Source organism: Colossoma macropomum, unplaced genomic scaffold, assembly GCF_904425465.1.
Source record: "Colossoma macropomum unplaced genomic scaffold, Colossoma_macropomum, whole genome shotgun sequence".
NCBI lineage: Eukaryota > Metazoa > Chordata > Actinopteri > Characiformes > Serrasalmidae > Colossoma > Colossoma macropomum.
The window spans coordinates 243970-267220 of NW_023495456.1; the positions used below are offsets into that span (position 1 = coordinate 243970).

The 23251-nt window shown below is 35.7% G+C and overlaps 1 protein-coding gene across 1 annotated transcript in view; it reads left to right on the forward strand.

Moving 5' to 3' along the window:
• Positions 1–17971, forward strand: part of LOC118802105 (NACHT, LRR and PYD domains-containing protein 12-like) — a 29838-nt gene extending 11867 nt beyond the window's left edge. The window contains 6 exon segments of the mRNA XM_036562577.1: positions 2833–2915; positions 2918–3002; positions 11884–12057; positions 15368–15541; positions 17643–17691; positions 17891–17971. Coding sequence (XP_036418470.1) covers positions 2833–2915; positions 2918–3002; positions 11884–12057; positions 15368–15541; positions 17643–17691; positions 17891–17971 — 646 coding nt within the window.
• The last annotated feature ends 5280 nt before the right edge of the window (positions 17972–23251 follow it).

The window sequence follows — 23251 nt, forward strand, 5'->3', positions numbered from 1 at the left end:
TATTATTATTATTATTAGTAGTAGTAGTAGTAGTATTTTATTGTTCTACTGGTGCTCCTACTACTACTATTACAAAAACACCATCTGCTTCTGCTTCTACAACTACTACTAATAATAATTATGATTGTTCATTTATATTTAAAAATTGTAATGCAGGTTTTTTATAGATATAAAACAATCTCCAGATGCAGTTTAAACTATTATATTGTATTAAATGATATTTATATTATAGTAACAGACATATGGCTTGTATTATTATTTTTGTTAGTATTCCCTTATTAGTAATAATAAAAATAATAATAAGAATAATAATAATAATAGTAAGTTAATCTCTATGTTCATATAATAAATAATGAAATTGAAGAAGTGTAGATTGTGTGATTGACCTAATAAAGAGGCCTGGGTCTGACAATCGCAAACTCCACTGGCAGTCAGCAGTGACTAGAGACTAGCACCACATTTTTACCGCATTTAGTGTTGATGTAAACACACAGGCCCTCACCTCAAGTCTTACCGCACAGTTTAGCATTTCTGTCTGCATAGAAACAGAGCAGGCCGTCGAGCTGAATTGCTAAGTCCGGAGAGGCGCTTGTCATCCATGTCTCCGTAAAAATGAAAACACAGCAGTCTCTGAAGTCGCAGTAGGTAACCCGCTGGATCTGGACGTAGTCCAGTTTATTCTCCGAGGAAAAATGTTTGAACGAAGAAACAATGGAACAGCTGGTCATCTGGAGTTAACTATTAGCCTAGCACACACCCCCGCTCGCTTGCACCTTGTTGCACATCATTTTCGGCCAGCAGGCTCAGGCAGTGTCGTGGATTGTAGCAGGCCTAGCTTGCTCAGCTCTTCCCGCAGTCTATCTGGAAGCAGAGATTGTGACTGATTTCTCAGCTGTAGTTGGCTCTGGTGATGGTAGACGTTGGTGCTGGTTGTAGCAGTCATGATTTTTGAGTTTTAAGTCAGGTTACACGACACATAATAAAACAAAAGAGCAAAAAGCACAGTTTCCTTGAAGTGGCCACTGCAGCTTCATGCCGTGCCGCCAGAAACGGAAATTGTGAAATGAACTCTGAAAGTGAACAGTCGTAAGATTTAAAGGTACTTTTTCTGGCTGTTACTGTTGGCTACTAGGCTACTAAAGAAAGAAACATGAGTATTGATTGAAAAATTAAATTCTACAAGCAGCTCATCATGCAATTTTAGTTTCATCTCACATGCAGCGTTTTATTGTAATTTGTTTTCAGTTATGTTAGCATTAGCTTAGCTGATTCTCTGTATCGTATGCTACAGTGTGAAATGGGTGAAGTGAATCTATCTGATAATGTATTTATATCCACATAACTGTACTGTACCGTGTTTCGAACATAAGGTCTGAGCATTTCTGCTTCACTGCAGTTCAAAGTTTCACACTCTGTCCAAAACCTGTTTAATCTTACAAAAAAATGAACAACTTATTAATTTATTGTATTGCACACTACAAATGCCTTTTTCAGATACCCAAAGTAAGCTACTAAGATGAGTTTGGATATCCATGTATTCAAATAGCTTCATCCATCCCTATGAAATAATGGATCAGAAAGCTTAAATTGGGTTATATTAGTCATAAAATAAAACTTTTACACACATACTTTACATTAAATGTCCTGAAACAACTCCTTCTCATGTTTGTTCATTGGTAAAGAAGCATAAGGCTTTATTCATTACAGATAATTACTATATTTGTTCATGATCTGTTCTTGCATATTTACAGGTTACTAAGCAATTGTATTGTGTTACAGATTTTCAAAACTGAACTGAAGTAAATGTTCTGTAAATTACAGAAAAAGTGGAGAGTCTGTTTTATTATTCTTCTAAACTGTGGAACTTGTCACTCACCACTTTTAACCTGTAAAACAATTTTATCTTTTTAATTAGTCTTTTCTTTAAACTTCAAATGCAACTCACCCTATTTATTTTTTTCATTTTACCTAGAACAGTGCTCTGTAAATACAGCAATAAGTGGGTAATAGTATGGTAATATTATGGTATGAAGTTGTACTAACCTAAAAATTGCATTTAATTTTGTAGTTGTTACTTATTAAAAATAGTTAGAAAGTGATGTGGTTATTAAAATGGTAAAAATATTTGGTAGGAAAATATCTTGCAATATTAGGATTATTATGACAAAAGCAGTGAAAAGGTTTTGCTGAAGTGATGTGGTATTAGTGCTGTAAAATACTAATTCACTCTTTTCTACTTTATTTTTTTGTCTATTATGTCTTTAAATAAATAGCCACAGTATGATGTACATTGTTTCACACTGTAATTACAGTGAAACTAAATGATATTTGAGCTGTAATATCGGTTCTTCAAAATAATGTGAGAAATTGCACTGAAATCATGACTAAATTACTGCATTGTAATCACTCATGGTTGTTCAATTACCTTTACATATAGCTCCACCTACAGATAAGAGGAGGTAAATATACTGAGATTACACAGAATCAGCGCTGATCACATGTTCCTTTTGTGTTATCTGACAACAGAATACTGTTACTCTATTATAAAGCACAAATCTGACAAAATGCTCAGAAATTAGCTTAAAGTACACCATATTTGTCTACATAAAATATTATCATTGTTTATCTTATATTTTAATCACTAAATAACGTGTAATTGTCAGGTTTGTACAACATTTTTTGTACAACTATTACTAAGATTATGTATTTGTAAAAGAAAGTTCTACTAATAATGCTTATGACTGAAATCTCAGTTTGTTGATGAAGTTCCTGCTGAACTGATCTGTGTGTTCTGAACTGAGAGTGAAGAGTGTGTTGTTGTTCTCTCTGCAGGTTGCATAGATGTAATATCACAGATAAAGGCTGTGCTGCTCTGGCTTCTGCTCTGAAATCAAACCCCTCAAACCTGAGAGAGCTGAGTCTAATAATAAACTAGGAGATTCAGGAGTGAAGCTGCTCTCTGCTGGACTGGAGAAAACTCTCTATAAACTGGAGACACTGAGGTAAGATCATCTCTCTGAGAGTCTCACATGTGACCTGGTCCTCAGTAAAACATGTTCTCTAATCATGAATATTCTCTGATCTCTATTCGAGTCTGTTGTTTCAGAATTAATATCCTGAGGATGTTTGTTTCAGTTTTTTAGAGACATTTGATTCTCACATCATGCTGTTTGTTGTGTTTGTTTTCTGTACTCACCACTTTTAATCTGGGCATTTTATCTTTTTAATTTATCTGTGCTTCATAATTGTAATGCAACTTTGCATCTTTATCTTTTTTATTTTACGTTTATTTGATTTCATTTTGGTTAACTGGACTATTTTGTTGTAAAGTACTTTGAGCTGCTGCATGTATGAAAAGTGCTTTATGAATTAAGTGGCAGTAATAAGTGGGTAAGTTAATTTAAAGAGGTTTTATTGCAAGTGATTTTAGAGCATTTCTATTGGTCCATTCAACATGAAATTCCACACAACGTAAAGCTCAGCTGGTCAGAGTTGAAATAATGACAATCACATAAAGTACATTTACAGAATAAACAGAAAGATAAAAAAAAATAGCAACCAGAATATTTCTTTTTGTTCAAGGCCACTAATTTGAGTGCAAAAAGTAAAGAGTACCAGGACATAACAAAAAAATATAATAATAATAATAATAATAATAATAATAATGTTGTTGTTGTTGTTGTTATTATTATTATTATTGCCATTATTATTATATATTTATTTTATTTTCCCCTACTTGTACTCCTACTACTACTATCACAAAAATAACAACTACTTCTACTACTACTCCTAATATTAATAACTATTATTGTAGTATTATTATTTTTGTTAGTATTCCCTTATTAATCATTCATAATAATAATAATAATAATAATAAGTTAATGTGTCTGTTCATTCTGTAAATGTATTGTATCTGATGTTAACGACTGCAGGAAAAAGAATTCCTTCTCATGTTTGTTCCTCATTAACGAATCATAACACATTATTCATTACAGATAATTACTATATTAGTTCATGATCTGTTTGTGAATAGTTATGAGGTTATTAAGGAGTCATAGTATAAAGCATGGCTGTAACTCGCTATGTGGTCACTAAGGTCAGGAGTTCAGGAGTTTCAGAAGGGTTTTTCACTTTCCTCAGTTCATGAGTTTGAACGTAGAAACAGCTCCATTATGATAATACAGTCTACTCAGCGGTGCAGCTACAGTATCACAGACTTAACCAACACAATGGGACAGAATATTTATTATGCCACATTTCTGGGATGATGAATTTTGATTGGTTTTCTGTGAGCGCTGTCACTGTGTTACCAATCAAAATCTGCCGAGCTCTGCATTATTTTCTAAACCCTCCAGTCTCTGCTTAGCAACCACTGCTCTGCACATTTGCTTCAGTACATTGTTAGCGCCCGTCGTGTTCGGGACAAGCATTGGGACACTGAGGTCCTCTGAAGTTTCTAAAGGCTTTTATGTCATTCAATGTGGAAAAAGTGATGAAACTACACAGTGAGCAGTGACAGGTTCCCAGCTGACCTCAGGACAGCTGTGGTTCAGCGCTGGACTTAACTGCCCACTCTGTTTATTTCTGTATGAGATGCTACGCTGCCCTGAGAACCAGAGTAACTTTGATTTGTTGAGATGTTCAGGTATGCAGCACACATGCTATCGGCTAACATATGACATTGCCATGGTGAAAATGTAAGAGTTTATGAGCATAATTTTTATATTATGCCTGTAAAATTCAAACCCCATTATTCATTTTTTATTTGGAGCACTCATAGCATTGCTAGCTAAATCAGCTTTAATCCAGCTCCAGTAGCTGATCAGTTTAGGCTACAGGCTCCGTAGTTGGCCATGTTAGTGATTAGATGAGAAATTAAAGTTGTATTATGTTACCTACATATAACAAACTACAGCCAGCATGAGAAAGTTCACTGATAACCAGCATTGATGGTAACACTATTAAGAAATCAGCAGGTAGATTAGGCTGTATTTTGTTTCATTAGCTGTATGAGTAGCTGCCTTTCCTGTTAGCTGGGCTTTAGTACAGACAGCCTTTTATAACAGATGTTTAATGTGTGCTTTTACAGAGATGCAAAAAAGATCAGCAAAGACAGAGATAGAGAGAGAGAGAGAGAGAATAGAGAGAGAGAGAAAGAGAAAAAGAGAGAGAGAGAGAGAGAGACAGAGAAATGAAATAGCTTAAAATTGATTATCACTGGATTTATTGTAGGGTTCATTATTATTAAATTATTTAATAATATTGAAACCTACACTATTATTCATTAAATAAACTTAAATAGGGTAGGAGTCTTATCAGTTTATAGAACAGTAATAGCCGTTCATGGAAGAATGGTGTGATGGGGAAGGAACAAATGAAAGGAAAGGTGCATAACAGTCATGAATGGGTGAAAAGGAGCTAATTAAAGGAAAAACTTATTTGGTGTGAAGCTCATATTTGGCAGTTATTCTTCAGAGACTTTTCATTCTCTCATCATGCTGTTTATTAGGGGTCCAAGGACCTTTTGGTGCATGGAATCCTATTGCTTTTGCTAGGATTTTTTTTCTTCTTATTATTATTATTCTTTTTCTGCCCTAAAACGGTTTGTGGAGAAGACACCATAAGTCATCCAAAGACCAAACTTAGAGGGTAGGTGTAGATTCCCCCCACCACTCAGGCAACTGAAATGACCCCAGTGGCGCTATAGAGCAACATTTTACCTTTTTGCCCATATCTCCTGAACCATGGGGGCTACACTCAAAATTCTTGCTTCTACATAATCCTTGCTTTATTCTACATCAACGCTCCACTGCATGTTTTTAGCTCTGCCCCCAAATTTATCATCATAATTGGCAAAATATGTGACATCTACAATTTTCTACTAGTCTGAGGATTTTCAAGGTATCAACACAATATTGGTCTCAAAATGTTAAGGGGAGTCTGCAGATCAGGAATATTTGTAAACATTGTGGCTGCCACATGCCAATTAAGCCCCTCTGGGTTTGGCTTAATTCACATAAATGGCTACAGATCGTGATTGCTGGGGCCAATTCACATCAAACTTATGAGTCCTCTACCCCACATGATTATGTGGAAGCCCACCAAGTTTGATACCGATTACTCAATAGGGGGTGCCACAAAAACCAAAAATCTGTTTCTCAGCAGCCGCTTGGCCAATGGAGCTGAAACTTTGCATACTGTATCAATGGCCTAATATTTACATGGTCTATTAAGGACAACTGAATCATTGGACAAATATGGCTACCATTGGCCAATAAGCTTTCAACAGGCATTTGGAGGGCTTAGCATTGGCCAATTATCACAAAAAATATATCATGTGTCCACATAGGCAATCTCTAATAGCCTATAAAGTTTGACCTCAATTGGCCATAAGGTGGCGCTATAGAGCATAAATGAGAATAAGTCCTATAAATTTTATCGTATATCAAAATAAATCAATACATCTCATTGCTTACGCTGAGATTGACATTTTATCAAATACAAGTCTTTTAAAATTCTGTAAAGTTTTTCTTTGATTGATGAATGTTGAGGTGAAAATTGAGGTTTTCGAACTAGTCTGTGGATTTTAAGACTATTGTTTCACTTTTGGTCTTAAAACAATCTGTGGAGGCCGTAGGTAAATAATTCAAATAAACCTTGACTTTATTGCAAAGAACAGCCATAAGACACCAATGAATCTGTTTGGCCTGGCCTTTTCTGACATAGGGGGCTATAGATTCTTTAGTTTCTAGGTGATTGTGATAAATATTGGTAAACTTGTACAGTACTATTTTCTGAGGAAACTTGCAAAGTTTCATTTAAATTGATTGTCATAAGCCCCTACAATACTTAATCTAGTGCGTAATTATTAAAATGTCATTATATTCTTCTATGAATGAAATAAAGAAAAGATAATGGTTTCAAATTACACATCTCATTAACATCTAAAACATTACAATCATATGTATGTTCCAAAATTGCACAGGAAATGTGGAAATTTGACTTAAACCCAGGTTGGCCACACAATTAATAACGGTAATATCTTTTCTGCCCAGCAGAGGGAGCATCAGCATTAAATGCAAATTATGACTTCAAACATACATATGGTCGTAGTCTTTGCAACATCTACCTTGTGGCAAAGGAACTTTATGAGTTTTATGTATTCCACTGAGCCAAGCAATTTTGCTTATACAAGTCTTTTAAAAACTTTACTGTTTTTCTGTAAATCATCAGAGTTTGAAAACTGATGTTTTCATACTGCTTGCTGAAATGTTTTTGCAACATCTCAAACTTGGTCTCTAAGCAACCGTCAAAGTCTTAAGATCAATAATTATTTTAAAAATCTTGCCATTTATGCACAATATTATTGCAAGTTATGGATCAGTCAGTGCGGTCCAGCCTATTCGGAAACAAGGGACCACAAATCTGTCACTTATGCTCTGATTGTGACCAAAATTGAAATATACTTTGACAATAATCAGATGAGGAAACGTTTGTCATTTGGCTTAAATTGGCTTAAGTTGGCTCTTAGAATGCTCAATGTACTGCCAACAATCTGAAATGTAATTATTGTAATGTAATTGTAATTATTCCTGTCTAAGAATAAAATAAAAACATGACTATTGTTTCACATTATGCACCTTAATGAGAATTAACACTTTGCAAATATGTGTAGGTTGCTTAACTGTACAGGAAATCGTATAATTTGATTTCAACAAATTTTAAGTAGCGCAAGAAGTGTTTTATATTTCTCTGGCCACCAGAGGGAGTCAAATCAGTAACTGCACATGTCAATGTTGAACTAATTAACAAAAAATATACAATTTAGTGGAAAGCTTTATTCTATGTCTTTAGGTCAAGACCATTTCTGTATTTTATGCTTTCCACCGTGCCTGACAATTTTGCAAATACAAGTCTTTTAAAAAACTCTATTGTTTTTTCTGTTTTTCTTGCATTGTCTCAAACTTTGTTTCAAAACAACCGTTGAAGTCTCAAGATCAATAATTGTTTAAAAAATCTTGCCTGTTAAGCACAATGTTATTGCAAGTTATGGAATAATCAGTTCAGTCCAGCCTATTCAGAAACAAGTGACCACAAATCTGTTACTTATGCTCTGATTGTGACCAAAATCGATTTGTATATTGATAATAATCAGTTGAGGAAATGTATGACATTTGGCTTGATTCTGCTTATGTTAGCTCTTACAATGTTCAATTTACTCCCAAAAATCTAAAATGTAATTATTCCTGTCTAAGAATAAAAACAATAAAAACATGACAATTGTTTCAAATTATGCATCTGTGGCATGCGCCCGCCCCCTGGGCCCCGACGATGATGGCCGCGAGAGCCGACAGGAAGGCGGGGCCCGAACACCCAGCGGCGACGAACCTCGGCCGCGACGGCAGGGAGAGAGCCGCGAGTGGGGAGGGGGCGGAGCGCAAAGCCTGAGCTCCTCCGAATAACCTGAGTGACGGCGGGAGGAGGAGGAAGACGACGACGGTGCCGGCAACGAGAGGCACCAGGGCAAGCTGGCAGCTCAGCCGCCCGGGTCGAAAGTGAGGTGTAATGGAGCGGCCTCGCTGTGTAACGAGGTCTCGCTGTGTAACGAGGCCTCACTGTGTAACGAGGTTCGTCGCCGCTGGGTGTTCGGGCCCCGCCTTCCTGCCGGCTCTCACGGCCGTCATCGTCGGGGCCCAGGGGGCGGGTGCATGCCACAGCATCTTAATGAGAATTGTCACTTTGCAAATATGTGTAGGTTGTACTGTACAGGAAATCCTATTATTTGATTTCAGCAAATTTTGGTCAGAGCAGCAGTTTTTCTCTGGCCACCAGAGGGAGCCAAATCAGTAACTGCACGTCATTGTTGACATACACATGGAAAGCTTTACTGTATGTCTTTAAGCGAAGAGCATTTCTGAATGTTATGTTTTCCACTAAGCCTAAAAATTTTGCAAATACAAGTCTTGAAAAACTTTCAGTAATATCACAGTTGAAAAAAGATGGAGAATAGACATTTCTTACTAATTCTTGAATTTAAATCAAATTAATTTTTTCTTAAAACAATCATTTTGAAAATATCATGACTTAAGCACAGTGTGGCTGAAGATTTGAATTATTTTTTTGTGAATTGGCTTATTCTGCCGTAAAAGGCTAAAAATACACCAATAATTGTCTGAATATAACCAAATTCGACACAAATATACAAGATGACAAACTGACAGTGTATTATGATTTCATTTGAAATTATACTACTCAGTAGTCATAGTAATTGCAAGGTGGGAACTCCTAAAATGGTGCTTGGTTCCTTATTGCTCCGTACCAATAAATTCTCTCAAAAAAACAGGTCTGCTGTGGGCCTCTTTTGGCTCGCCATGAAAACATCCGCCTTTGAAGATTAAGGTCGTGGGTTTGATTCCCTGTCACAGATGTTGGATGGTGCTGTAGCAGTTGTTGTGAACATACACTTAATTATCTTAATCTTAATGAAGTGTCTTTCTTAAAAATCCAACGATTTGCGGCCTTCTATTACCAGAGACACGAAATTTGTTTATGCTGCTACTTTGTCCTAAAATGGTGCGTGTTTCCTTGTTGCTTCCTTTTAATAAATTTTTTTAAAAGACTGCAGTTGTACTGCAGATGTCCTGTGGCTCACCATGAGAGCCTCCATCTTTGAACTCTTTGGTTGTGGGTTCGAATCCCTGTCATGGATGTTAAAATGAGTTGCCTAAATTGTAGCAGATGTATCACCTAGTGGTCTTAATCATAGGAAAAGGAGAACTTTCTTAAAGATCTGCTGCATTCTACGACCAGGGGCCACTACTTTACTCCTCAATGTCTTCCTGGTGCTCGGACCCCACAGACTACCACTTGCGGCTATATTTGTGTTTGTTTTATGTATTCATATTTGAGTTTCCTGATTGGATACTAAATGGGGACAGCAGTGACCTGTTTTTCCTCATGAGCCAATCAGAGAGCAGATTGTATTTTAAACATGAGAAGGGCGGCAGTGCAGTGGCAGATTCTCAACACAGTGATGTCTGAGTAGCACAACGTTTATGTCGAGACCAAGATCATTAATTCATGGACTCGAGAGTCAGACCGACCTCAAAAACTCAAACATTAGTCTGAGGTTCTGTTTCAAAATGTCCAGCACTTGCAAACTATTCTGTCTCTTTGAATTACTTACTTGACTAATAAATGTAGCAACAGAATAACTTTTAAGCCTAATATAGTACTAAATAAAGAAAATTATTTTATTTTAATTAACATTTTTCATGAATTATGAGACATGAAAGGTATCTTTGATTGGTAAAATATTCAAACGCAAAGGTAATTTGAAATAATAGATAATACCATGATAACATAAATAGCCAGAATATGTAATATTACAGAATCATTCAGAATTATTGACACTTTACTAAATAAATGTCATAAAAATGCACAGCGATCATGAAAATTATCATTATTATTTATTAGTCTAATGTCAAAAATAAATAAGGAAATGTAAGAAGTGTAGAGTGTGTGATTGACCTAATAAAGAGGCCTGGGTCTGACAATCGCAAACTCCACTGGCAGTTAGCAGTGACTAGAGACTAGCACCGCATTTTTACTGCATTCAATGTTGATGTAAACACACAGGCCCTCACCTCAAGTCTTACTGCACAGTTTAGCATTTCTGTCCACATGGAAGCAAAGCAGCTTGTCATCCATGTCTCCATAAAAACGAAAACACAGCAGTTTCTGAAGTCACGGTGGGTAGCCCACTGGATCCGGACGTAGTCCAGTTTATTCTCCAAGGAAAAATGTTTGGACGAAGAAGCGATGGAATGGCTGGTCACCCCAGTTTGCTTGCACCATCTCGCGCATCGCTTTCCGCCAGCAGGCTCAGGCAGTGCCGTGGATTGTAGCAGGCCTGGCTTGCTCAGCTCTTCCCTCAGTCTGTCTGGAAGCAGAGATTGTGGCTTATTTCTCAGCTGTAGTTGGCTCTGGTGATGGTAGACGTTGGTGCTGGTTGTAGCAGTCATGATTTTTGAGTTTTAAGTCAGGTTACATGACACATAATAAAACAAAAGAGCAAAAAGCACAGTTTCCTTGAAGTGGCCGCTGCAGCTTCATGCCGTGCCACCAGAAACGGAAATTGTGAAATGAACTCTGAAAGTGAACAGTCATAAGATTTAACAGTACTTTTTCTGGCTGTTACTGCAAAATGATTTCAATATTAATGTTAGGCTACTAAAAAAAGAAACATGAGTATTGATTGAAAAATAAAATTCAATAAGCAGCTCATCATGCAATTTTAGTTTCATCTCACATGCAGCGTTTTATTGTAATTTGTCTTCAGTAATGTTAGCATTAGCTTAGCTGCTTCTCTGTATCTTATTCTACAGTGTGAAATGAGTGAAGGGAACCTACCTGATAATGTATTTATATCCACATATTTATCCACATAACTGTACTGTAAAGTGTTTCCAGTAGTTCTGTGCATTTCTGCTTCACTGCAGTTCAAAGTTTCACACTCTGTCCAAAACCTGTTTAATCTTACAAGATAATGAACAGCTTATTAATTTATTTTATTCCACACTACACTTGCCTTCTTCAGAAACCCAAAGTAAGCTACTAAGATGAGTTTGTATATCCATGTATTCAAATATCTTCATCCATCTCTGTGAAAAAATGGATCAGAAAGCCTAGATTAGGTTATATTAGTCATAAAACTTTTACACACATACTTTACATTAAATGTCCTGAAACAGCCAATAAATTGTGTGCTTCTCATGTTTGTCCATTAGTAAAGAATTATAACACTTTATTCATTACAGATAATTACTTTATTTGTTCATGATTTGTTCATGATTCAAGAGTGTGTCATTGTTCTCTCTGCAGGTTGGATCTTTGTAACATCACAGATAAAGGCTTTGCTTCTCTGGCTTCAGCTCTGAAATCAAACCCCTCACACCTGAGAGAGCTTGATCTGTCACATAATAATCTAGGAGATTCAGGAGTGAAGCTGCTCTCTGCTGTACTGGAGAATCCTCTCTGTAAACTGGAGACACTAAGGTAAGATCATCTCTCTGAGAGTCAAACATGACCTGCTCCTCAATAAGACATTATGTTTGTTGTGTTTGTTTTCTGTACTCACCACTTTTTATCTGGGCACCATTTTGTCTTTTTACTTTTTCTTTTCTTCATGACTGTAATGCAACATAGCATGTTTATCTTTGTACCTTATTGTTTATTTTACTTCTATTTGATTTCCTTTTGTTTTTCTTTGTTAACTATTCTATATTATTGTAAAGCACGTTGAGCTGCTGCATCAATCAGTGGGTAATAATGTGGTAATATTATGGGAACAAGTTGTACTACACACACACACACACACACACACACAAATATACATAAACATATATATACATATATGTATATGTATAATTATTATTATCATTATTATTATTATTATTAATAGTAGTAGTAGTAGTAGTAGTTCTCTTACCTTTCAATGTAAGTTAAATTAAAGAGGTTTTATCCCAAGTGATTTGGAGCGTTTCTATTGGTCCATTCACCATGGCATTTCACACAACGTAAAGCTCAGCTGGTATGTTGACATGATGAAAAACACAAAAAGTACATTTAAAGAATAAACAGACAGATCAACTAATTTGGCAACAAGAATTTTTTTTTGTTCAAGGCCACTAATTTGAGTGCAACTAGTAAAGAGTACCAGGACATAACAAAGAAAAAAGAAAACACAAAATATAATAGTAATAATAATAACAATAAAAAAATAAATAAAATAAAAATTATTATTATTATAATTATTATTATTTGTATTATTTTATTTTATTTCCCCTACTTGTACTCCTACTACTACTGTCACAATAACAACTACTTCTACGACTGCTACTACTAATTATTATTATTGTAGTATTATTATTCTTGTTAGTATTCCCTTATTAATCATTAATAATAATAATAATAGTAATAATAATAATAATAATAATAATTTAATGTGTCTGTTCATTCTGTAAATGTATTGTATCTGATGTTAACGACTGCAGGAAAAATTAATTCCTTCTCATGTTTGTTACTCATTAACGAATCATAACACATTATTCATTACAGATAATTACTATATTGGTTCATGATTTGTTTGTTCATAGTTATGAGGTTATTAAGTAGTTGTAGTGTAAAGCATGGCTGTAACTTGCTATGAGGCCACTAAAGTCAGGAGTTCAGGAGTTTCAGAAGGGTTTTTCACTTTCCTCAGTTCATGAGTTTGAACGTAGAAACAGCTCCATTATGATAATACAGTCTACTCAGCTGTGCAGCCACAGTATCACAGACTTACCCAACACAACAGGACAGAATATTTATTATGCCTCATTTCTGGGATGATGAATTTTGATTGGTTTTCTGTGAGTGCCGTCACTGTATTACCAATCAAAATCTGCTGAGCTCTGCGTTATTTTCTAAACCCTCCAGTCTCTGCTTAGCAACCACTGCTCTGCACATTTGCTTCAGTACATTGTTAGCGCCCGTCGTGTTCGGGACAAGCATTGGGACACTGAGGTCCTCTGAAGTTTCTAAAGGCTTTTATGTCATTCAATGTGGAAAAAGTGATGAAACTACACAGTGAGCAGTGACAGGTTCTCAGCTGACCTCAGAACAGCTGTGGTTCGGCCCTGGACTTAACTGTCCACTCTGTTTATCTCTGTATGAGATGCTACGCTGCCCTGAGAACAAGAGTAACTTTGACTTCTTGAGATGTTCATGTATGCAGCACACATGCTATCGGCTAACATATGACATTGCTATGGCAAAAATGTAAGAGTTTATGAGCATAATTTACATATTATGCCTGTAAAATTCAAACCCCATTTTTCATTTTTTATTTGGAGCACTCACAGCATTGCTAGCTAAATCAGCTTTAATCTAGCTCCAGTAGCTGATCAGTTTAGGCTACAGGCTCCGTAGTTGGCCATGTTAGTGATTAGGTGAGAAATTAAAGTTGTATTATGTTACCTACATATAACAAACTACAGCCAGCATGAGAAAGTTCACTGATAACCAGCATTGATGGTAACACTATTAAGAAATCAGCAGGTAGATTAGGCTGTATTTTGTTTCATTAACTGTATGAGTAGCTGCCTTTCCTGCTAGCAGGGCTTTAGTACAGACAGCCTTTTATAACAGATGTTTAATGTGTGCTTTTACAGTAATCAGTGAGGACAGAGATGCAAAAGAGACAAGCCAAGATAGATAGATCGATAGATAGAGAAAGAGAGAGAGAGAGAGAGAGAAGTGAAATAGTTTAAAATAGATTTTATCACTGAATTTCTTGTAGATGTTATCATTATTAAATTAATTTAATAAAAATGAAACCTACACTATTATTCATTAAATAAACTTAAATAGGGTAGGAGTCTTATGAGTTTATAGAACAGTAATAGCAGTTCATGGAAGAATGGAGGGATGGGGAAGGAACAAATGAAAAAAAAAGGTGCATAACAGTCATGAATGGGTGAAAAGGAGCAATGATTGTGTTAAAAAATAAAGGAAAAACTTATTTGGTGCAAAGCTCATATTTGGAAGTTATTCTTCAGAGACTTTTCATTCTCTCGTCATGCTGTTTGTTGTGTTTGTTTTATGTAATCATATTTGAGTTTCCTGATTGGATGCTAAATGAGGACAGTAGTGACCTGTTTTTCCTCATGTGCCAATCAGAGAGCAGATCGTATTTTAAACATGAAAAGGGCGGCAGTGCATTGGCAGATTCTCAACACAGTGATGCCTGAGTAGCACTGAAGTATGTGTTTATTGTCAAGACCAAGAAAAGACCAGATCATTAATTCATGAACTCGAGAGTCAGACTGACCTCAAATACTAAAACACTAGTCTGAGATTCTGTTTCAAAATGTCCAGCAGTTGCAAACTATTCAAACTCTTTGAGTCACTGACATTAATAATGAATGTAGCAAGAGAATGACTTTGAAGCCTAATATAGAACAAAATATAGTAACTTGTTTTACTTTGACATTTTTAATGAATTATGAAAAAGGAAAGGTATCTTTAATTAGTAAAATATTCAAACACAAAGATAATTACCATAATAACATAAACAACTTGAATATAAAATAATACAGTCATTCATAATTATTGACACTTTATTAAATAAAGATCATAAAAATGCACAGCAATCATGAAAAATATCATTATTGTTTTTTAGCCTCATCTCTAAAATAAGTGAAGAAATGTAGAGTGTGATTAGCCTGATATCAGCTACTGCTCAGTGACTTACATCTTCATTAACAGCAACATGCACTTTTAGCTTTTTACGCCACATCAGACTCAGACGTTGTTCTCTCTGCAGGTTTTATAATTGTAATATTACAGATGAAGGCTGTGCTGCTCTGGCTTCAGCTCTGAAATCAAACCCCTCACACTTGAGAGAGCTGAATCTGTCTGAGAATAAACAGATAAAGTCCGGACATGAGCTGCTGTTTGACCTTCAGCATGATAAACATTACAGACTACAAGATCTAAGGTGAGTAACAATGATTTCAGATAAATGTGTACACACACACACACACACACACACACACACACACACACACACACACAAACACACACAGTGGGCTGTTTTCCCAGACAGGGATTAAATCTGATCTTAGACTAAACTGAAATGCTGATAGTGATTCACAGTTTAAAATCCCTGATTAAGCTACATGTAGGAAACTGGTTCTACATCTTTTAACTGGGTAACTTGGTTATTATATTGACTAATTCTGTATTGAAAATATTATGTTTATTTTTTGTATTGAAAGTTATTTTTTGGTTCTTTCTGTTTTTCAGAATGAGGTGTTGATGATGTGTATTACTGATCTCCAAAGTGACGACATCATGAAGAGATGAAGTGATTTCTGAATGTGTGTGAGGAGCTCCAGCAGCAGAGGGAGACACAGTGTGTGTAAATACAGTATGACTGTGTGGACTAGATGGACGTGTGTGTTTGTGTACAGAAAACTTCATGAGAAATAAAATAGTAAACAAACAACACTAAAAATGAATGTCTGATATTCAGAGAGGAAGAATCTTCTACTCTGTCACACTCAGGTAACAGATGGACCATGTGATACTTTGTCCAGTGAAGAAAACAGACCGTAAACTAGTCACAGGTCATGATGTTTTGTATGTAGAAACCAGAAAAAATGTTTTTGTTAATCTGTGTTTGTGCCAGTCGGAATCAAGGCTTCCTTAGTTTACGGTTTTGTTTTTCTTCTGTTTCCATGAGAGCACGGTTATATGAAGTGAAGCTCATTTTAAATCAGAAGCAGTGACCGCGCTGCATGCAGTGTGGCTCCTGTGTTAATCAGAGTGACCCTTTAAACTGGTCATCTGAGTCTGTTTTGGCTGTTTGTCTCTAGAAGTGTGAACAAAATGATCATCAGTGTCTCTTGTACTTTGACTATCTCTGCTGTTCCTCTCTGAGCTCTAATAAAGCTCATCTGATTATTAGTCTATCACTGCTGCTGAGTCTCTCCATTACACTCAAACACCTCTCTCTGATTTAGTTTGCGAAATGAGGAAACAGTGTGTGCGTGTGTGTGTGTGTGTGTGTGTGTGTGTCTTAAAGAAATTAAAGAAATATTTTGGCAAAAATTCTAACTTCCACAATTTTCCACTCATCCCAGACATTGTCTGTTAGCTGAGACATGTCTGGTGTTCAAATGTTGCTTCTTTAGTTTTTGCTTCTTTAATTTTTAGCTTCTTTAATTGGTCTTCAGAGTGATGGAGAATGTGTTTTTTATGGTTCTAAATGGAACATTTTTGAAAAAGGTTCTAGATAAGTTCTATTGTTACAGGCTTGACAAAGTAGAAATAGAAGAAGCCCTTATGGTACTCTATAGAACATTTCTCAGAAATGTTTTATATAGAACCATGTAAAGTCTACATCAATCTGAAGAACGATTTATCAAGTCAAAGAACCCTTTAAGGATGCAAATTGTTGTTTGAGTGTTTATCTTTCTATATAGAACTATTTTCTTTACTAAGCCACCTTTTCGAGAACTATCATTTTTTAAAGTATAGCATAAAAAAGGGTTCTATTGCTATCGTGCTTTTGTAGATTACTATCATTACAATGTCAAACTTGGAACAATAGCAGAACCCTTTTTGGTGCTATGAAGAACCACTTTCAGAAAGGTTCTATACAGAAGAATGTACAACAAATTCTCCATCTATCTGAAGAACAATTTGACCATGTAAAGAACCATTTAAGCATGCAAGTGGTTCTTTGAGTGTTCATGGTTCTATATAGAACAATTTTTTCTAAAGAAAAAGGGTTCTATTGTTATTCCGCTTTTGTGGATTATTACCATTATAATATAAAACTTGGAAAAATCACAGAACCTTTTCTGGTGCTAATAAGTGGTATGAAGAACCATTTTCAAATAGGCTTTACATAGAACCATATAGAACACATTCTCTGTTCTCCATCTGAAGAACCATTTTACTATGTGAAGAGCCATTTACACATTCTTTGAGTGTTCATTGTTTTAAATAGAACCCTCGTTATTCCTAAAGAACCCTCAGAGAACCATCTTTTTAAGAGTGTGGATCAGACCTGTTTGTGCTCTTATGTGCAGTGAAACTCAAACTGAGGGTGAAAGTGTGTTGGAGAACAAAGAGATCACAGTGAGAACCGGAGAACATTTCACTACAAACTGGCAGCTGATCTGAAACTGTGAAGAGAGTGAATCAACATCTGGATCCAGACATTATAAACATGATAAAGACTCTTATTGGCTGTGTTTTACTAGCAGCTCCTCTGTCTCCTCAGTCGGCTGCAGACGCAGCGTTTATACGCGTCTCTTCAACTTTTTCTCTCTTCTAGTTTCTCACTGGCTGCTGTCTGAGTCACTCGCTCAGCTCCATCACTGACCACCTCACACTGCAGGACTCGAGAACATTCTGAGTCCTAAAAATCAGACATATTTGACAATATTGGAGATCCTCTGATCACTCCAGAGTTGGATCAGGAGGATAAAGAGTGACTCGTTTCTCCTCTCACTCCACCAGATCATCTGCACCATCAGTCACTTCTGATCCTGATCCCGACCTGGAAAATCACTTCAGAGTGAAAATGTGCTGAAAGGGTCAGATCTGGGTTAAAATCAGGCTAAAAACCTTGTTGTGTAGGTCCTGATTAAAAGCTCTCTGTAGCGCTGATGCATTTGACATTTAACATGCTAATTATTCTAATCATGATGGTGCTTTGAGTCTCTGTTTATGTCAGTTTGTTAATAAGTTACTGAACTAGCAGCTCTGAGTGTTTTAAAGGCTGCTGTGAGAGAACGTCACTCTCAAAACTCCCACATCTGAACTTGTGATCATCACAGCTTCATTAACAAGCAGAGTCATTTTAGCAGAATGTGAAACAGTGAAGAAATGAACTGTTACGACAATCAATAAAACACATAAAACTTCGTAAGTGAGGGAAATGTCGGTAACACTTTCTTTGAAGGGTGTCTACATGACACATTCATATCACCTTACATAAACACTTAATAACATGTTCATGAATACTTAAATCAACATTCATAAACTATACATGTTTTACATGATATTAATATGGACTACTATGTCATTTTACCAAAAGATGTTTTTCAAAATAAAAGTCCATTTTATTTATTATTTTCAGTGAAACTCCTCATTTCTGGACTGACAGCATAAAATGACCTGGCTTTATCCCTTTGGACAGAAAGTGTTTTGACAATTTTTTGCCTAGACTTTCAACTTCTTTTTTTTTTTCTCAAGCATTTGTATTTTGCAATATGCCATTCTTTCTGCTTTTTACACTAATTATTCATATATAAAATGTACTGTTCATTCAACACTCTATACATTATTGTGGAAAATGTTACTTAAACTAAGTTTAACTTTCTTGGGGTAAATGCTAACACTGTTATCCCAATTACTTTGGAGGTTTTATTTTTAGTGATGTTCTTCCTCACTTACAGTTTTGGAGAAGGCACAAGTATAACTGTGCATTAGTTATCCTGTGTAACTGAGGTTAAATGTGACAAGCACTGTTATCACAAGGAATGATTCCTTTTTTGGCATTATGTCAAAGTACAATCGAGTGGTGGCTCTTTGACTTTCCTCACTCAGGGTGCTGATAATTTGTAAGAAACGTTCTTTATAAATTTGCCTTGCTTTGTCTTCACCATAAAAGTGATGGAAGTCACGTTATCCTCACTAAAGTGCATGTTACATGAATGGATGGATCTTGAATGGAATGGATAAGTATTATGGGTCTGTCCCACCACCACACAAAGTTTGAGACTTTAAGTTGATTGACTGTTCATAGCATATTTATGAGTAATTCACTGTCCATATAGTAAAGTGACATGCAAGACAACATTCTTAAGTGATTCATAGCATTTTAAGAAGCTGTTAATATACCATATAGTAAAGTGACATGCAAAGCAGCATTCATAAGTGATTCATAACATTTTTAAGAGATGTTTACAGACCATGCGTATAAATAGTGATGGTGATTTACAATTAAATTTCTACAATTATGTTCCCTTCCTTTGCAGCAAGACCCAATGACTGTGAAAAGGAGTCAATAAACACCACAAGTAGGAAGGTCCTATATCTGCTAATTTACCCTTTAACCCTGCAGGCCTGCAGGCTTCTGGTCACAGCAGGACAGTCAACAGTCTTGCCCAGCTAGCTAGTAAGTTAGCTAACAAAAAAGCGAAGGGAAAAATTAAGACAAACATCGGTAATTTGGATACGAATGGACTATGAATTCATTATCACTCCAGTTGGTTTCCCGATATATTTAATCTGTAACGAGAAACTATCAAATACTGAAAAGTCGCGAGGCTGAAATCAGCTTCTCGTTCGCCAGCTTGTTTTTCAAATTTACCCTTAAATGCTGCAGCAGTTTCATTCTGGCACCTCAGGCGCCATTTAAGGTGGAACGGCTAAATTCGAACAAGAAGCTGGCGAACGAGAAGCTTCAGCTTCTCAACTTTGAGAGACATTTTCCAAGAATTACTTTACTTTTTTATAAGATTATTTCACTTTTTGGCAAAGTTTCGTGGTGGAGATGCGAGACACGCGGCTATAGCTGAGCTAAAGGTTAAAGCAGAGCAAAGTAAGTCTTTCGTTTATATACTTTTAGCCCATACTACCACATTAGCACATACTGGGACACATTACAGCCAGGATAGTAAAATGATTTTTGTTGACACTTCGCCGACCCCTCGACCACGTCACTAGTCAAACGTTAGCGAGAGTGGACCTTGCATTTGGGACTAGCTTGTTTAATGTATCACTCCGCATCGCACTGCTGTGCGTCATAAGTAATGCTCGTTTAAGCCCACTAACTACTTTAGCTCAACTGGCACGGCCACAAAACAGTAAGCTAAGTTAAATCGGTATCAGTTATTTAAGTTCGAAAAAAAAGAATGTTGTTATCAAGAGCCGCATAAGGTCTATTAATCTTTGGGGTTCAACTGAATCATGTAACTTAGCTAATTAGGTGACGTTAACATTAGCTTGATGTATTTTAATAGCTAATGTAAGGTAGCGTTAGCCTGCTAGCTAGTTAGCAAAGTTTCTTGGCTACAGTTACTGATCATAAGCAAAGTAGCTAATTTAACTGCTATACTGCTAGTTATATATCATACCTCTGCTATGACAGTCTGTCTAGCCCACTAACACAACGTTCCTGCGCTTCCAGTATAAATAGGCTGATCCTGTACGTGTAGAGTTCCACACATCTGACTGCTCCTGTTTGATCTTTGTATAGCCAGAAGAGGACAGACAACCAGCAGCAGTGCCAGTATCACGATATCTTCAGACTCTTGCAGTGACTTGTGCCGTTTTGTTTATTTTCTTCATATTTTTGTTTTGTTTTTCAGAGAATTTAAAATAATTTCAGTCTAAGAAGAAAAGGAGCAAAGTGAAGGCAATACCCTTAAGTAATGGCCACATGAGATGGTATGTTTTATTTTTCGTTTTAGAAAAGAGTTGAAGATTTTATTGAACGCATCTGTATTTTGCAGTTCCATGTTCAGAAGAGTTTGTAGTTTCCTGATTTGAGTTTGAGCAGCATGTTTAAGTGCCTGTTGGTCTTGCCAATAAAAAAAAGGACCTTCCTACTTGTGGTGTTTATTGACTCCTTTTCACAGTCATTGGGTCCTGCTGCAAAGGTAAGGAAAATAATTGTAGATATTTAATTGTAAATCACTATCACTATTTATACACATGGTCTGTAAACATCTCTTAAAATTGCTATGAATCACTTATGAATGTTGTCTTGCATGTCACTTTACTATATGGACAGTGAATTACTCATAAATATGCTATGAACAGTCAATCAACTTAAAGTCTCAAACTTTGTGTGGTGGTGGGACAGGTCCATAATGCTTATCCATTCCATTCAAGATCCATCCATTCATGTAACATGCACTTTAGTGAGGATAACGTGACTTCCATCACTTTTATGGTGAAGGCAAAGCAAGCAAATTTATAAAGGACGTTTCTTACAAAATTATCAGCACCCTGAGTGAGGAAAGTCAAAGAGGCACCACTCGATTGTACTTTGACATAATGCCAAAAAAGGAATCATTCCTTGTGATAACAGTGCTTGTCACATTTAACCTCAGTTACACAGGATAACTAATGCACAGTTATACTTGTGCCTTCTCCAAAACCGTAAGTGAGGAAGAACATCACTAAAAATAAAACCTCCAAAGTAATTGGGATAACAGTGTTAGCATTTATCCCAAGAAAGTTAAACTTAGTTTAAGTAACATTTTCCACAATAATGTATAGAGTGTTGAATGAACAGTACATTTTATATATGAATAATTAGTGTAAAAAGCAGAAAGAATGGCATATTGCAAAATACAAATGCTTGAGAAAAAAAAAAAAGTTGAAAGTCTAGGCAAAAAATTGTCAAAACACTTTCTGTCCAAAGGGATAAAGCCAGGTCATTTTATGTTGTCAGTCCAGAAACGAGGAGTTTCACTGAAAATAATAAATAAAATGAGGAATTTTATTTTGAAAAACATCTTTTGGTAAAATGACATAGTAGTCCATATTAATATCATGTAAAACATGTATAGTTTATGAATGTTGATTTAAGCGTTCATGAACATGTTATTAAGTGTTTATGTAAGGTGATATGAATGTGTCATGTAGACACCCTTCAAAGAAAGTGTTACCGAAATGTTTATATAGTGAGCACTATAAACTTAATCAGATCTGATCAGGTACATAGTAGAGACATTAAAAGCTCAAGTGATTACAGAATTATAGTCTGAGACGACTTAAGCTTCGTCTTTTAAACTTAAAAGCTGCAGGGTTTTAGAAAGTAATGAATCACAAACAGGTGAAAGACTGAGATTCAGAACTGAGTCTGAGGTTTGAGTGTCAGAGTTGAGCTTATCAGGGTTTACAGCACTGACTCTTCAGTTTCTGTTTCAGTGCATGTTTGTTGTGGGATTTGAATTTTTCTCTTATTTATTTTCTTTTAATTATGACAGATGGTGTTTAAATAAAGCTGCTGTTAATGTTGCTGCTCAGCTTAGTATAAAACCCAGTATTATATATTTACACAGCACAGGACTAGGACTACATATTTACTCAGTAACACTTTACATTAAGGGTCAAATATAAAAGATTAATTATGTCTTTAATAAGTTATTAACTACTTGTTTTTTTATATTAATGTGATTAAAGTGTTGATTAATTAATTATTTCTCAGTAACTGATTATGTACTTAGTAATTAGTAACCGAGTTCACTTTTAACAGTTAGTTTAGTTTATTAGTTCAGAGCTTATTTACTCCTTAATTGTGTAATAACTGCTGATTTTTCACTGTTAATGAACTGATTAGTGTGTTTACTCATATAAATAATTACATAAGAACTAACTAGTACTTTTGAATTAGTCTCATTAATGATCTGTTAATTAATCTACTTTCTGCTTATTTGCTATGACTTTATCTCCTGATCTTCACAATGTCTCAAATATGTGTTGCAGTCACATCTGAAGGACAATATCACAGAATATCAAAATCCTACAGTATGTTTGTTTCTGTTACGCTGTGTTAGATGTGGGTGTGAGTGTGTCACTGTGTGTCTGTTATGCTGTGTTTAAAAGATAATCATTTTATTTGATAAAGAAGTTATTTGGTAAAATTTCTCACAGTTCAGCATTTTGAGACGTTTAA